The following is a 17,082-nucleotide window of genomic DNA, read 5'->3' as shown; positions in this document are numbered from 1 at the left end:
AAGAAAAGAATCAATACACTTCTTCTTTTAAGGAAAGTAGTTGCTGACCTTCAGCCATATTCACAGCTGGAAAAACGATGATTTCCAAACTAAATGCTTTTCTCCTTTCTTTTTCACTGAGTAATATTTTTTTCTCTTTCAATATTGAAAAATAAAAATGGGAAATGTAAACTTTAAATTCCCATTAAAGTGCTCAATGACCAGACAGACAGCAAGAAAAAATAGTGGGTTAAATTATAATCCTCACTAATTACACTATTTTCATTTTTGTAGAATGTGGAATGAATGTTCATCACAAATGTCAAAGGAAAGTGGCAAATCTATGTGGGATCAATCAGAAACTACTGGCAGAAGCTTTAACTCAAGTTAGTCAGGTACGTCCTGTTAATATTTATTCTGTGTATCGTCTTTCCTCATTCGTTTCTTAAACTGGAATTTCAAAGTGCTTGCTACAGTAGTGTATACACTCTACCAGGCATGGGCAAACTTAGGCCCTCCAGGTGTTTTGGACTTCAACTCCCACCATTCCTAACAGCCTCAGGCCCTTTCCTTTTCCCCATCAGCCACTTAAGTGTCTCCTTCGCCTTTTCCTCGCTTAAGCAGCTGAGGAGGAAAAGGAAGGGGCCTGAGGCTGTTAGGAATGGTGGGAGTTGAATCCAAAACACCTGGAGGGCCCAAGTTTGCCCATGCCTGCACTATACTGTGTGTATAACATCTGCTAATCTTGACATCTGTATTATCCTACCATTGCAATATTTACTTTCTTTGTTTTACTGAATGTCAATTGAAGTACAAATTGAGAGATACAGAGAAATAATGTAAGTGGCGATGTCCAATCAATAGATAACTCCCATGATAGCAAAAAAATTGCAATTTCTCTTGAGAAGAAGGTCAGTGGGAAGCAGCCCAAATCACCCTCCTAAAAGCATTATTTAGTTCAATAAGTGTTGGCTTCCTAAATTCATATTGATTCAGCGTCCCTACACTGTTTGGGACTAGCAATATGATTTTAGGCTTCGGTTTCATGATTTTTAAAAGAAGAGACATCCATTTTCGACCTTCATAACTGTGAAGAGGATAATTGTGGAGAATTTGAGAAAAGCTCAACAACTTTGCATAGAGCTTTTTCTCAGCAATGCTAATCTTGCTGTAAAAAAATAATGTAATATGCACATTTGTAGCATTTGTAGACATGATCATTTATCAATTGCCCAGCCATTTTATTAGTACAACTGTAGAAAGCAGTTCTTCTGTCAAGAAAGATGATACATACTAGGTATTAAAATAACCCATTATTTATTTCCAAAAGCAAACGTGTATGTGTATTCCTCATATTATATAGCAAAATATATCCCATCAGGTCAAAGAGTATCCTAATACTAATTTTAAAGCATAACATAACTATATTAATCTTTTTAATAATTTTTGATAATTTAAATGCTGGATTAAAATTGAGGGTGTTTTTTATTTTATTTTCAGAGATCTTCAAGAAAATCTGATTCTGGGTCAGTAGAAAGTGTTGGCATTTACCAGGATTTTGATAAGCAACCTAAAGCCTTAGGTGGTGATACAACAGGTGAAAAATTAAGTCAAATTGTTTTTATTATGGGTTGGATTTGAACACAAACATATTCACATACCTCACTATTATAATGCAAATAATTGCTCAGTAAGAATAAAAATATAAAGTGAATTGCAAAAACATATGCAGCAAAGCACATTATAAGCGCAAAAGGTAGTTCAACTTTCAGTACATGAATCAAAATTGTAGGTATGGTTAGATCCACTGTGCTGATGGTTTCAAGGCTTGAAGGCATTTTACAGAACATAATTGCAAATTAGAGTATTCTTCTCTACACCATCATATTTGTGTCCATTGATGTATATTATTTGTTGAACCTTTAATACTTTGTGGTAACCAAACTTCTCGGGTTGTATACAAATAAACTCTGTCAAAACCATGACAGAGTTAAGCAATAATAAAACTGCAGAGTAAGATTAGGAGCAATCCTGAGGTTGTAACTCTTATGAACTATTGGTTTGGCCTGGTGCATTCTGTATTGTTGTGTCCACTCACGTTAGTGACATGAACAGCTTCACAAAAACGTCCATGGTATGTTAGTTCTTTGCACTTAAAAATCACAAGGAGCCGCAGTGCTGCAATGGGTTAAACCCTTGTGCCTGCTGATCTGAAAGTCGGCAGTTCGAATTCATGTGATGGGGTGAGCTCCCGTCTGTCAGCCCCAGCTTCCCATGCGGAACATGAGAGAAGCCTCCCACAGGATGATAACACATCTATGCACGTTTGCACAGGATGATAACACATTCTCTCACAACAAAAGTGACTTGCAATATATTCTCAATTCGCTTCTGACACGATTAAAAAATATATATAAATCACAGTAGCAGGCCACTGCAGGGCACACGGGGGAAGTTGTCTTGTCATAATTGCATTTTTGTTTTTGTTTTTACAGATAATAGTGAGTATGATAAGCTCTGGGAAGGAAGATCATTGTCTCGGCCATCCAGGAGAAATTTCAACATAGACAGTTTTGTCTTCCATAAAGTTCTTGGGAAAGGAAGTTTTGGAAAGGTAATTAACTTTGCTTTAGATTTTTAAATGAATGCTCCAGCTCCAAGTTAAAGCAGAAAGGAGTGAAGGGAAATGAAAGGCAGAAGCCTAGCAGATTAAAAGGTGTTAGTCAGAATGAACATATCAGATGCTTCAGAGAGAAAGAAAATAATGGGCTAGAACATTATTGTCATTCCCATTTGGAACATATCACTCTACTAATTTTAAACTGTATGAAAACATCAAGCAGTGGATAAAATACTGATTTCTTTAAAAAAAATCAGAAACCAGTGAAAGCGCATTAGGAACATGGATTTCTTTCCTTCAGTGCATGTTTGTTTGACCATGACATTTTTAGGAAGGTATTATGATATCTTTCAGCTTTTTCTTATCTGAGATACATTTGTGCTTTGCATAGAAATGCTACAAAACTGTTCGCCTTGTAAGAGTTCATTGCCTTGAATTGTGGATAGTGCTTCATGCATTTGATGATAACGATGATTTTTGCATATCTCTTTTCTAAAAAGAAAATAGATTCAAGATCGCTTACAAATTACAATTATAATATAGTTAAAACATTAATGTCAACATTAAAACTGCGCTAAAATGAAATAAAAATAATAAAAATAGCTCAAGACTATATTGAATCTTATGAAAGCTCCCCACCCCCAGCTTAGCATTGAGGTCCTTTTGCTAATCTCAGGTGGAGAGAGGCCAGAATAAGCTGTGTATTGGAATCTCATGCCAGGATCCTTAGTTTAGGGAGCAGAACTGAGCCATCCTTTATCTCCCTCTTTTACACTACCACCCTCACCCCCTTTCACAATATATGTTTAGTTGTTTTGATGGTTGTTTTGGGACTGGCCAGGAATATTTTCCTCCTCCTTAAAGGGTTTTTTTCACTGGTACCATTGATGTCTTAAATAGGTTTCACTGGCAGGTCTTACAAAGAGATATGACGAGTTTGGTGAACATCTGTGGCAAAGGATGGTAATCTGAGACTTCCTCTGAGTATCATGCTATTTGAGGTTGGGCAAATTTATTGCCCTTGGGGCTGGTCTCAGGGGTTTTGCCCACTTCAGGGGCCATGTAGCTTGAGGGATGATCCCTTGAGTCAACTTTCCATATTGACAGCTGGCCTGGGAGTAACCCACATTTAAGTTGGGTTTTTCTTGGGTGCTACAGTGTTCTCACCCAGGGGAAACTGAGGAAGAGGTCTAGGAGAGACCTACTGCCCCAGTTGTTCCCACACCAGGTAGCTGCCCTTATTAGTTTTTGAATATCACTGAGAAACATTTCAAGAGGTGATAGTTTATAAAGCTGACCATATTTTAACCCATATCTTGTCGTGTGGTCTCATTATTCCATTGATTGGTTAGTTAGCAAAGCCTACTGGAATACTGAAAAATCTTTTCTGTTGACAGAAGGACAACATGAGAGGAGTCATTCTAAATTTCCTATGGGAAGAGATTATATCTGATATAAACCATAAAAGTTTAGGTTGTTTGTAATCTTCAAGATGTCACAGCACCCTTTGATGTTTCACATGGCTACAGAGTGAATATTTATATGCTTCTCAGAAATCAGATATCATGTTGTAGCTGTCAGATCACAAAAAAGCAATTTTTTCAACTGGAAAATTCCTAATTCAAACTAATTATTTGTATCTCAAAGTAATATTCTATTTTATAGGTACTACTTGCTGAACTGAAAGGGAAGAATGAATTTTTTGCAGTAAAGGCTTTGAAAAAGGATGTGGTGCTAATTGATGATGATGTGGAATGTACCATGGTGGAAAAGCGGGTCTTAGCACTTGCATGGGAAAATCCATTTCTTACCCATTTATACTGCACTTTTCAAACGAAGGTACAATGTAGTCCTTAATTTTACTTCCAGTATTAACTAACCAAGCAAAAATAATGTTGAGTTTTTTTGAGGTGAAGTACTCTAGCAGTAGATAACCAGAGGCAGGAAAAAGGAAATGATCATAAGAGAATCTCAAGTGAGCAAAGATACAACTCAGCAGATTATAACCAAAGTGAGCTATTTAAGAAGGCAATGTCTAAATATGTTTAAAAGTGGCTCACTTCTCTGGGGCAGTAGTTGCTGTATATGCAGGAAGGGTGCATTATATGTTTCATATAACAAACTCAGGGTGACCATATTGACCATGCAGAAAAATACAAGCTCTAAAACCCACAAATTAACAGTAGCTTTATTGCAACAACTCCAAAATGTAAAATATATTATGCAAGCCTCCAAAGCATTCCAGGCTTCTTCATCAAGCAAGATGTTTAAACCATACAAGAGATGTCACAGGATGACTTTTTGTATGCATGTTGATGTTACTCTGTTGTCAAGATGGTATTGAGGGATCTCAGTGTAGACTGAGGCCTCGTTCCTTCTTAATCACAAGAGAAGCATAGTCATGAGGCAATAAAAGACAAGTAATAGCATTTCATCTCATTAACTACAGAAAAAGTATCTTCCCTTGAGACCCAGCTGTCTTTGTCCAGTGTGGTCTAAGAAAGAGGCAGTTTTTAATATCTTTGCCTGATGAAGAAGCCAGTGAAGTTTCACAAACTTGCATAATGTATGTTGTTATTTGGTTTTGGCCCAGTAATGTTATTGCTTTTATTTGGTTTTATTTGGCCCAGTAAAGGTATTGCTGGAAGCCCCCGGTGGTGTAGCGGGTAAACCACTGAGCTGCTGAACTTGTTGACTGAAAGGTCAGTGGTTTGAATCCAGGGAGCGGGGTAAGCTCCCACTGTTAGCCCAGTTTCTGCCAACCTAGCAGTTTGAAAACATGGAAATTTGAATAGATCAATAGGTACTGCTCTGGCAGGAAGGTAATGGCACTCCATACAGTCATGCTGGCCACATGACCTTGGATGTGTCTACGGACAACGCCGGCTCTTTCACTTAGAAAAAGAGATGGGCACCAACCCCCAAAATCAGACACAACTAGACTTCGTGTAAGGGCAAAATCTTTACCTTTACCTATAAAGGTATTGCTACTTTTTGGATTTTGAATTTTGTTGTATTACATTTCATATAATTTCATTTGCCACATCTTCTGCTTCTACCATATTGCCTGTTGCTTATACCACTATGTCTCCCATGTCCACTGCATTAGTATTTTGTAGGAAAACAATATCCTTATTCTTACAAATTAATCAATTGTTGTAGTGAATGCTCAAAATGACAGAAAAAGCAAATTGATAACTACTAATTGTACTAGTTAGCATAATTACATTGTTCTAACAGTGTTCATGAGTAGTCATAAAACATGAAAATGAAATTTTCCCTGCTAAAATATACTCAGCACAACTGTCTTACTAAATAAACTAAAATGGTAATCACCATTTTATGTGGTTTGAGCTCACACGACCTAAGAGACAGGTAGTTTGCCTTGGGCAAACTGCGCTTCAACTTCCATCACAAGATGTCGAAATATCCCTAAATTTCTTTGCTTGGGAAATCAAAATTTGCTTCTTTGCAGATTATGACAGAGCTGACTACTGATGCCCATCCATACTGCCATCAGCCTTGCTCTGTATCAGCTTGCCAGGAGCCCTTTCACAGTATACAATTATAACCCCTAAGTACTTATTCCCCTAAGTGAAAAACAGATCTTTTCCATTGTAGCATCCAAATGGTGGAATACATTACCCTGTAAAATCCATGGCTCCATCTCCTTTTGTTTTTCACTGAGCGGTTAAAACTTTCCTATTCTGGCAAGCATTTATCTTGCTGTGATGAACCCTCACTTTAGAATATTTTTATTTGTTGATGCTCTTTCCATTTTTTTCATTGCTATTCATGTTGTCTATAGAATTGTTTCATTTCTAATTTCTAAGGAATCCCAAGTGAGGTGGGTGGCGTGTTTGTAGTTGAAAGAAGTAAATATATGTAAAGTAATAAATAAAAGTAAACAAATAAATGCCTGACAGCATTTGTCAAATTTTCCATTCAGAGGGTAAAATTTTGCAGCTGGACTCATTCAAAGCGCATGTTAATGTTGAAGACAGTTACATCAGTTGGTTAATGTTATGTTCTCTCCTGTTTGTAAATAGGACCATCTGTTCTTTGTTATGGAGTTTCTTAATGGTGGAGACCTAATGTTCCATATACAGGATAAAGGCCGTTTTGATCTCTACAGAGCTACGTAAGTGTCAGCAATGTTCTGAGTTGGTAATAATCCTTTTCAAATCCAAAAATTTGTTTAAGCTCAAGTGTTTTGCAAAGGAAGTACTATGCATTGTACTTCTACAATATGGCAGAAGGTGTTGTCATACAACAAACAACTACAACTCCATATTTGACCACTATGGTGCTGTTCACTTTTGCATAGGGATTAAAGGGAACAATCAAACTTTCAGGTCATGTTTTAGAGTTGAAAACTATTTCTAAAAACCCATTTGCATTAACTTTGGAAACAAAAAAATGATGCAAATCAATGCAAGTCTTGATATCTGATGGAGTGTCTCACCTGGTACATAAAAAGTAGAGTTCCACTTTTGCTTCCCCAAGGTAAAACCCTGCATGCTTGAAATGCCTTAGTAGGACCTTGGGCTTCTACTCAACTCCAGTGTCAAGAATAATTTTCAGAAGCAGCACTTATGTTGGGTTGCAAACAAAATAGGTGTGATAGATCCCAATTCTTATCCAGTCCATCAGCAGAATTTTAACGTGACCTTGAAATATCTTTCTTCACACAAGACAATATAACACCTAGAGCTTATAAATGGTTTGAGAAAGTGTCCTCTCTTTGATAAAATGAAATCAGATTTGAATAGCAGAGGAAAATATTTGCATTTTCATCTCGACAATGCAAAGGAGCTAGGGAAGGATGGGCTTGGGATGAGTGAAAGTAGGAAAGTGTGTAGAATGAAGGGAAGGGTTTCCAGGAACTAGAATGTGTGTAAGGACTTCCTGCCTTTTTTTTTTTGAAAGGGCAGAGAGATTTGGAAGGAAACAGACTGATCATAAGTTCTTTCTAACTCAGTTTATGTCTTGAACACCTCCTACTTATACTGCTTCTAAAGATTTGTATGAAAAGAGAAAGATTTCTGAATGCAATTGGAGGTCAGAGAGGTCAGTGACTGTAATAGCATTGGGCTTACTACTTTTAAGTTTTCATTTCTGTTTTAAAGTGCTTTTACTCTATTTCAGGTTTTATGGAGCTGAAATAGTTTGCGGCTTGCAGTTTCTTCATAGCAAAGGCATTATTTATAGGTGAGTGTTGATTGACCTTGGTAAGAATCTTGTAAAACATTGCATCACTTGTGTCATGGTGATGAATTGGTGGGTTCTGTGAATAACCTACAAGCAGAGGATTTTAAAAGGAGCAGTTCCCTATTACATTTTGATTTTACTCCAGAGGTACTTGGGACGAACCCCTAATGGTTTTCTTTTCTCCCCGGCAACAAGAAAAAAGAAGTGTTATTTACATTACACAAAAGGATCTTTGTTTCACATTGCTCATTGCCAAGCATTTGGCCTCAAAACTGAGACATGTCTGTCTTCATTCTAGTGGCAAAGCAGATTGATAGTATTTGGGCCAGCATTTGGTAAAAGTACCGAACTGTGTGCTTTGCTTTCAATAACAAATGTTGGAAGGGTTAGAAATTAAAAGGAATACATCTTGCACTGCAATAAAATGGGTTCTGTGCTGTGGGCCAGATTTGACCATTCTCTGGAGAAACTCAGCTCGCTGGTAGATTTAAAGGTATATTGGCTTTCAGGTTTCTTTTCCCACTGAGTAAGCTTTTGGCTTTCATTTCAGAAACACAATTATGTAGCAATGAGAGTGGTGTCCTAGCTAAGGCAACCAGTTTTTTCCATTGATCTCTGACATCTTAGCTTGGCAAGTCTCAATTGTAATAGATATCGTAATCTTTTGAATGCTTGAGCATTTAATGTACCACTGGGTGATAATTCATGAATAACCTGATCTACGTGATGATCTGATTTTGCTTGATCGCCTAGGGAAGGGACCTCAGACCCTCCTAGCATAAGAGTTCGCCTGCCCTTTCCTGAGTCCGCATACTCTTCCTGCCCATGAACTCGTATGTAGTTTTGTGTTTATACTAGAAGTGTCCTGTGAGGCTGAAAATGAGGTTTCAGTGGATACAGTTAGTACTACTGCAGCATGGGGCTTGTATGTACTCCTGCTTTAAGTGATCTTTTGGTTTATTTCTTAATTTTTTACACAGAGACCTCAAACTAGACAATGTGATGCTTGATAAAGAAGGCCACATCAAAATAGCTGATTTTGGGATGTGCAAAGAGAATGTATTTGGAGATAACAAGGCAACAACGTTCTGTGGTACCCCTGATTACATAGCACCTGAAGTAAGGAATTTGCATAGCATAAGCATACAGCTAAATAAAAATTTTAAAAATTGATCTATATTTCTAAGGCAGCTTTGTCCAACCTAGTTTCTCTTGGTGTGTTGCACTACAATTCCCTGCCCTTTCTAGATAAAAAGTAATTATCCAAATCCTGGAATCATTTGTTCCAATAATGCTTATGAACTCATGTTGTGTACCAGAGGCTTAAAAAAGTAAAATACATGTTGGATTCAGGTCAAGAGGTTTCTGGTACAGGTAAGCCTATTATTAAACAAAATTAAATGTTACTCTCCGCCAGAAATATGTACACAAAAACACTTTTCATCCCACAGTTGAGTTTTTTTCTTGGAATTCAACAAAAAAGAAATTTTAAATGTTATATGGAGGTGTAATGGTATCAACAGCTTTCTTTTAAGTGTCATTCATTGATTAAAATCTATGTGGTTCTTAAGTTTCATTCATAAAATGTGGTGTGAGTCATTTGGAGTCGACGCCCATAAACTGTAGAAAAGTGATGTTCAGTTTTCAATATAATAATGGTATAAAGGTCATTTCACACATTACTGGAGAAGTGGGTGTTTTAAAAATGAATATACAATGTATCTAGTTCTAAGCTACAATCCATACCTTTTCCCCCTTTTAGCCACATGCACATCATGCACTTCACATCCACCTATTTCTAATATAGTGTGCCATATACAGTAGAGTCTCACTTATCCAACACTCGCTTATCCAACATTCTGGATTATCCAACGCATTTTTGTAGTCAATGTTTTCAATATATCGTAATATTTTGGTGCTAAATTCATAAATACAGTAATTACTACATAGCATTACTGTGTATTGAACTACTTTTTCTGCCAAATTTGTTGTCTAACATGATGTTTTGGTGCTTCATTTGTAAAATCATTACCTAATTTGATGTTTAATAAGCTTTTCCTTAATGCCTCCTTATTATCCAACATATTCGCTTATCCAACATTCTGCCGGCCCGTTTATGTTGGATAAGCGAGACTCTACTGTGGTTATCAATTCATATAGTAAGTGTTTGCCCAATGGCAATTAGAAATTATTATCTGAATAAATAATAAAATGAAAACAACTTTATATATAACTAGCTGTGCCCAGCCACGTGTTGCTGTGGCGAAGTATGGTGGTATGGGAAATAAAGTATTGAGGAATTGGTGGTAGTTAAGGTAAAGGATAAAGGTTTTACCTTACATTAAGTCCATTATAAATGGGTTATATAGCTGTGTGGAAGGGCCTTGAGTCTGCACTGTCATATAATCCAGTTAAAATCAGATAATCTGTATTTTATAGGCAGTGTGGAAGAGGCCTAAAAGGCCTAACTCTGCCTGTCCCCTGGGCTGAGTGGGTTGCTAGGAGACCAAGTGGGCGGAGCTTAGCCTTCTAACTGGCAGCAATTGGATAAAAACAATTATTCCTCTCCCTCTAATTAGGACTTTATTTTTCTTTTCTTTTTGTTGTATGAACGTAGAGGCATGGATGAGGGGTTGTGCTGCCAAGTTTAGTGTTTCTGGGAAGTGTAGTTTTGTTGTTTTATCCTAGGCCGAAATTTCATTACCCTTTTATATACAGTAGAGTCTCACTTATCCAAGCCTCGCTTATCCAAGCCTCTGGATAATCCAAGCCATTTTTGTAGTCAATGTTTTCAATATATCGTGATATTTTGGTGCTAAATTCATAAATACAGTAATTACAACATAACATTACTGCGTATTGAACTACTTTTTCTGTCAAATTTGTTGTATAACATGAAGTTTTGGTGCTTAATTTATAAAATCATAACCTAATTTGATGTTTAATAGGCTTTTCCTTAATCCCTCCTTATTATCCAAGATATTCGCTTATCCAAGCTTCTGCCGTCCCGTTTAGCTTGGATAAGTGAGACTCTACTGTATATAGATTGCAGTTGGCTCTATGTTTTTTTTATATTGGTGTGTTTTATCTATGTATTTTATTGTAAGTATTCTATGTTCCTGTGTTTTGAATTTGCTGTACCCCACCTCGAGCCACTAAGGGAAGTGGGTAATAAATAAAATGGATGATGATGATGATGATGATGATGATGATGATGATGATGATGTATCCAATCCATGGGTTCTGCATTCATGGTCTGAACCAACCATAGCTTGAAAATATTTGGGGGGAGAAAATGGAAAGGGGTAAAACATGAATTTTGGCACATACTGCACTAAAGCAGCCTCCAATCATTTCACAGATCCTCAGTCTCTCTCCAGTACTTATTTGAATTCATTACTATTTTATATAAGGGACACCATTTTACTATGCTGTTGCATATAATGGAAATTGAACCTCCATGGACCCGAATGGGGACTTGAACCAAAACCCAGCGGCTACTGAGGGCCTATTGTAATCTGTTTATATAGAGCATATATTACCAATACAGCATTTAATTATGTGATGTCTTAACATCACAATTTGATTACCATAAATCATAAATAAATAATGTTTAATGGCAGCTGCTTTGAAACATATTTTTGGACACAGTCGTACATTTATTTTTACCTACATGAGCTGCAGAAAGCTTTACTCCCTCATCTTCTCTCTTCCATTGCAGCGGCAAAATTAAAACTTTTGGCTATACTGCAGTTCGGCAGAATAATGCTAGCTCAGCATAAAGTACGAAGCTAGCCAATCATAACCTTTGTTCAATAATTTATTAAATATATATTTTGCCTTTCTCTCAAAGTAAGATCCAAGTGATGTTTTGAACCATGTCAACTGCCACAAAACCAAATGAAGGAGTAGGTTGAGTTCAGATATAGATCTCTGCTGCAGTTTGTTGTAAGTTAAAGCAAAAGGTTCCTAACAATTAACTACATACAATTGATTGCTATCTCGGAATGCAGCCAGAGAAACCAAGGGGATAAAATACAGTCACATAAACTCTGAAAATAAAGATTTTGTAGCAAATAAAAATACTGTATCTGAATTATCTATGATGCCTTAACTGGTAAAAAAAAAAACAAAGCTCTGGTTTTTATACTTCTTGAAGATAAGTAATTAGTAGGAAAGCTTCCTGTTTCTCTTTACATTTTTTCTCTTGTTGGCAACAGATTGTGCAAGGGCTGAAATACACATTTTCTGTGGACTGGTGGTCATTTGGGGTCTTGTTGTATGAGATGCTTATTGGACAGTCGCCTTATCACGGTGATGATGAAGACGAGTTGTTTGAGTCAATCCGGGTAGACACTCCACATTACCCACGCTGGATTACCAAGGAATCGAAGGATCTTCTCGAGAAGGTAATACCAACAAAGACTGTTTCATTTTTTGTTTTATCGATAAAGAAATGGAAAGGAGTAAGACATTATTTCACTCTTCTGATGTATTATGCTGATGTGCCTCTTAAAAGAGATTGCATGTTGTCTTTCGTAGGCAAATATTATTGTAAAATGCAGCCTATAAAATAGAGTATTCAAAGAAATGAAGGATACATCTACACTGTAGAATTAATGTAGTTTGCCATCACTTTAACTGCCATGGTTCAATGCTATGGAATCCTGAGAGCTTTTAGTTTGATGGGCACCAGCTTTCTTGGGCAGAGAAAACCAAAGAATTTGTAAAACTGCAACTCCCGTGATTCCATAGCATTGAGCCATGTCAGTTAAAGTGATACCAGACTGCATTAATTCTAAAGTGTCGATCAGAGGTGTCAAACCCATTTTCACTGAGAGGGTCACATCAGCCTTAAGGTTGCCTTCAAAGGGTCGTTTGTAATTGTAAGACTGTGTAAATGTAACTATGTTTCCCTGGCATTGAAAGCCTCGCAGACCACATAAAATGATGTGGCGGGTTGGATCTGGCCCATGGGCCTTGTGTTTGACATATGTGGTGTACATGCATCCTAAGTCTCCATCCTCAGTAAAATTGAGATTAGTATTGATCTATCCATTGCTATTACAATGGTGGTCCCCTGGCTCTGGAACTCCCTCCCCAAAGAGGTGCACTTGGCCCCTTCGTTATTGGCCTTTTGCTCCAGATTACAACCAGCTGGCCTTCCCCAACATCCCATAATGGCAAGCTATCTCAGTCAGGCAAGACTCATGTGGCTAAAGCTGTGGAGCTTTGAGTCTTGTTATTACAATGTTTCTAGGACAACTCCAGTGGCCTGAGGCCTAGGGATTTTAATGATTTTGATAATTGTAATGATAATGATATGTGTTGTTTATTTTTATGCTTATTTATATGCTATGTAATTTGTTTATGTATTGTGCCTGGTTTATTGTTATATGTTGTTTTGGGGAAATATGCTGTGTTATTATATTATGTAGTTTTGTTTTTACCATTTGTTCCCTGCTTTGAGTCCCACCCGTGGGAGGAAAAATGAGATAAAAATAAACAACAATAATAATACAGTGTCATATGTTGCCTTGGGACAGTGAGCCATGTTGGGACAGTGGGATATATCTGGCATTACTTTCTCCCCAGCCAAAGCACTACCCTGGACTGAAAACCATGAACCTAAACCCTCTGTACTCCCAAATTGCAGCTACAGGGATTCCTCCAAAGGAAGAGGATAGTGGTGGGAAACTGTTACATGTCATCTTCTGGCTGGAATCTTGTTGGTTCTTGATCTTCGTGGTTCCACTTTTTCCAAGATTTTACAGTGCACAAGGGGAAGCACATACACAGCCTGTTTCTCCAGCGCCTGTGACAGTGGCTTTTTAAAATTCCTGCCAGCACAGACAGAGCACAAAGTGCTTACAGGAGAAGCCAAGATGACTAAAGCTCTGTAGATTCCACCACATAAATCAATTCCGGCCTCTTACCAACCCAGACAAGTCATGCTGTCATTTAAATATGTTATTTTGTCATCTTTTGTAGTTGTTTGAAAGGGATCCAACAAAGCGACTGGGAATAACTGGAAACATCAGGGACCACAATTTCTTCAAAGCCATAAATTGGACAGCGCTAGAGAAGAGGGAGATGGATCCCCCTTTCAAACCTAAAGTGGTATGTAGCCCATGAGCCTGTATGACACTCAGCTGCATTTCTCCATAGCATTTTTATTCCAGTATTGTATCTAGAAACTATGAGTAGCATATGTGGTATCACTTTAGGAATCTTAAGTCTTATGTCTGTTTTATATATACACCTCCAGTGTAATTCTGCCATTCATGCACCTCAAGACAGACAGAAAGAAAAGACACACTTCGTTGTACATTCAGTTTTAAAGATACACATAGCTTAAGCAGTTATCTCTTAAAATACGCATTTTAGAATATTGCTGGCCCTCCACATTAGCAGGTTTAAATTTTTGCAGATTTGATTATTTGTGGATTTGATTAATATCTTCTCTCTAGGATTATCTCGCTCCTCAAGATCATGAACCTTGAACATTTTTTAATTGATGTTTTTTCCACTTTCACAGGAGCCTTGCGTTCATAACCCTGTAAAAGCAGAGGGGGTTAGTGTATTGTCAGATATTTTTCAAATAAAGGACTGCAACACTTAAGTTCTGAATTATTAATTGGAGAGCTGGGAGTGGCTCTCTATCAGTTTGCACCCCTACCTCATTTCATTTTAAAAACGTATTACTGCCATCCTGTGAAATAAATAGAACTTATGGCCACTCCATAAACTCAATGACTAGATGTTGATTTGCTGGAGGAAAATTCCTGTTTTTCCTGAAGTTATTTCCCAACATTTCTATATTCTTTGTTTGGAACAGTTTCTATATGCTTTTAATATGACTCAACCTAAAAACACAATTTCCTGCAGAGTTTTGATTATTGAAATTTCTTGTATTTAACACTTTGTTTCCACACCTCTAGGAAGTCTGAAATATATCAAGAATTGCACCAAATCTTTTGCAAACTAGCATGTGTTCGGCTTATGAGCAGTGATTGCTTAAGTTTGGAATGGTAGCAACTATAGCTAGAAAATGTGGAATAATGTCTTCTCCCACCACCACCCCCAAAAGGGATTGTTCTGTTAACTAGTTTTTAAAAGCCAAGCATTGTGACATGTAAAAGATAAATGCATTTATTGCAGCATGATATTTCATGAACTTGAGGCCACATCATCCAAGTATCTGGCCTACAGATATGATGGAATTACAACTCCCTACCCAGCATAGTTATGTCATGCTTGGAGTTAAGATTGAGATTGATATTTCAAATGTAACTTCTGTAGTTTGCTGTATAAATTGTATGAACAAGGAGGGGAGGGTGGGAGTGGGATAAAACAACAAATAAAAAATGTCATGCTTGGAGTTATGCTTGGAGTTATCCTATTCAGGGAAGACTTGAACAGACCCCAGCATTACATAGGATGTTGCCATGCTAGTTAAAATAGATTCCTAGTAGTATAATGACCAACAGTTATAGATTTGGGGTAGGCAGCTATGGAAGATTAAGGGGCTGTACTCCACACACACACACCCCTTGGAAGGCCACATTTGTCCATTGCAATTGCTCCCACACACAAGCAAGTAAATAATGGTCTCCATAGAATCATAGAGCTGGAAGAGACCCCGTGAGCCATCCAGTCCAGCCCCCTGCCAAGAAGCAGGAAATTGCATTCAAAGCACCCCCGACAGATGGCCATCCAGCCTCTGCTTAAAAGCCTCCAAATGCACTAGGTGGCATTTGAGACATTTTCACACATTTTGTCCTTTCTCCTGTCGTTTTAGACCCAGAAGAGGCCTTTTTCAGAAGAATGAGCTCACTTCCTTTTCCAAAAAGGTCATCTCCTTGAGCTTAAACTGGCCCTGCATTTCCACCACACTAAATGCAGCCCATGCCCCATAGAGGACATATTGTGGCAAAATATTTTTTTAATAGCAAACATATTTTTTTTTTACTCATAGGAGTTCCTGGCCTATGAATCACATTTCCTCCATATTGATTAAGCTGCTTTAACGAATTATTACTGTTGTCTTTCTACTTTGCAGAAGTCAGCGAACGACTACAGCAACTTTGACCGAGAGTTTTTGAGTGAGAAGCCTCGTCTATCGTACAGCGACAAAAACTTAATAGACTCTATGGACCAGTCTGCATTTGCTGGGTTCTCCTTTGTCAACCCGAAGTTTGAAAGGATCCTGGAGAAATAGTTCTCCCAAATAGCAGAACTATTGAGGTCCAGTTGTAAATGAAAACATTCCAGCACTCCATGTGAAAAGCAAGGATATCTAAGGATACGGTCATCTCTTCAACTTCATTTCGAAAAACACTGAAGAGTAACAAATTGTTAAACTGTTAATTCTTTAGAAATTGGCGGTATCCTTCACCTTGCATGATTAAGTATCCTTGTGAATCATGTGTACATGGTTTTCTCTTCAGTGGGAAAATGTAAATTGTTTGTGTGTGTTTGTGTGTGGGGGGCAGGGGGTGTATTTGAGTGTAGCTAAGCATCAGAAGGAAATATATATGTATATGCTGTATATTGTGCTCATGAGGTGAAAGATAGGTTTCTTTTAAATAAAACAAAATGACTAGCCAGTTCTTTTACATCAAATGAAATAACTTGAATTTTTATTCAGTTGATTTTGGGTTTCAAACATTGCTGTTTTTATTTCCTAAGTGCCATCAATTGCTGCAGTGCTGTGCAGGGCCTTATTCTAACAAGTTTACAATCTTTTTCAGCAGTTCTTGTTATTCATCAGTGTTCATGAAAGAATGCACATTAAAGGATCATGAAAGCTATTGCAATTCTTAAAACGTGTCCCATTTCCTTGTTGGACTGTCATGGTCACACAACCCAAATTTGACCCATAGCCTAAAGAACACATAGTGAGATTCAGGTCTGAAGCACACTTAGGCTGAGATCCCGTAAGCTAACAGAGCTTAAATGTCCTGCACCTCTGCCCTCCTGGCTATTGACTATCTGCATGGTTTACTCTAGCTAGCATCATGCACCTAGGAAAAGCAAAACAGCTCCCATCCCAAATGTAAGGGCACATGAGGGCTGTTGCAATGCACCCTACAGCCAGACTTTGGCCAAGGCAGTGTAGCTGCACCTAATAGCCTTCCCCACCTCTTGGCATTGAAAAAAGAGGTACTGGATACCTCCTCCTGCAAGATCTCACAGTATATGAAGTTATGTAACTATGTCACCTACAGAATTCTAGGCATAGGGAGATACAAATTCCATCACTTTGTGGT

The 17,082-nt window shown here is 37.6% G+C and overlaps 1 protein-coding gene across 1 annotated transcript in view; it reads left to right on the top strand.

Moving 5' to 3' along the window:
* prkcd (protein kinase C delta) overlaps positions 1 to 16,638 on the top strand; it is a 74,072-nt gene extending 57,434 nt beyond the window's left edge. The window contains exons 9-18 of the mRNA XM_003217655.4: positions 274 to 374; positions 1,480 to 1,576; positions 2,475 to 2,593; positions 4,265 to 4,438; positions 6,649 to 6,740; positions 7,748 to 7,810; positions 8,791 to 8,929; positions 12,031 to 12,219; positions 13,802 to 13,930; positions 15,873 to 16,638. Coding sequence (XP_003217703.1) covers positions 274 to 374; positions 1,480 to 1,576; positions 2,475 to 2,593; positions 4,265 to 4,438; positions 6,649 to 6,740; positions 7,748 to 7,810; positions 8,791 to 8,929; positions 12,031 to 12,219; positions 13,802 to 13,930; positions 15,873 to 16,031 — 1,262 coding nt within the window. The 3' untranslated portion in view covers positions 16,032 to 16,638. The remainder of the gene's footprint in view (positions 1 to 273; positions 375 to 1,479; positions 1,577 to 2,474; positions 2,594 to 4,264; positions 4,439 to 6,648; positions 6,741 to 7,747; positions 7,811 to 8,790; positions 8,930 to 12,030; positions 12,220 to 13,801; positions 13,931 to 15,872) is intronic.
* The last annotated feature ends 444 nt before the right edge of the window (positions 16,639 to 17,082 follow it).

This window comes from Anolis carolinensis, chromosome 2, assembly GCF_035594765.1.
Source record: "Anolis carolinensis isolate JA03-04 chromosome 2, rAnoCar3.1.pri, whole genome shotgun sequence".
Lineage (NCBI taxonomy): Eukaryota > Metazoa > Chordata > Lepidosauria > Squamata > Dactyloidae > Anolis > Anolis carolinensis.
Note: the sequence above shows the minus strand (reverse complement) of the source record. Positions and strands in the feature narration are given on the sequence as shown.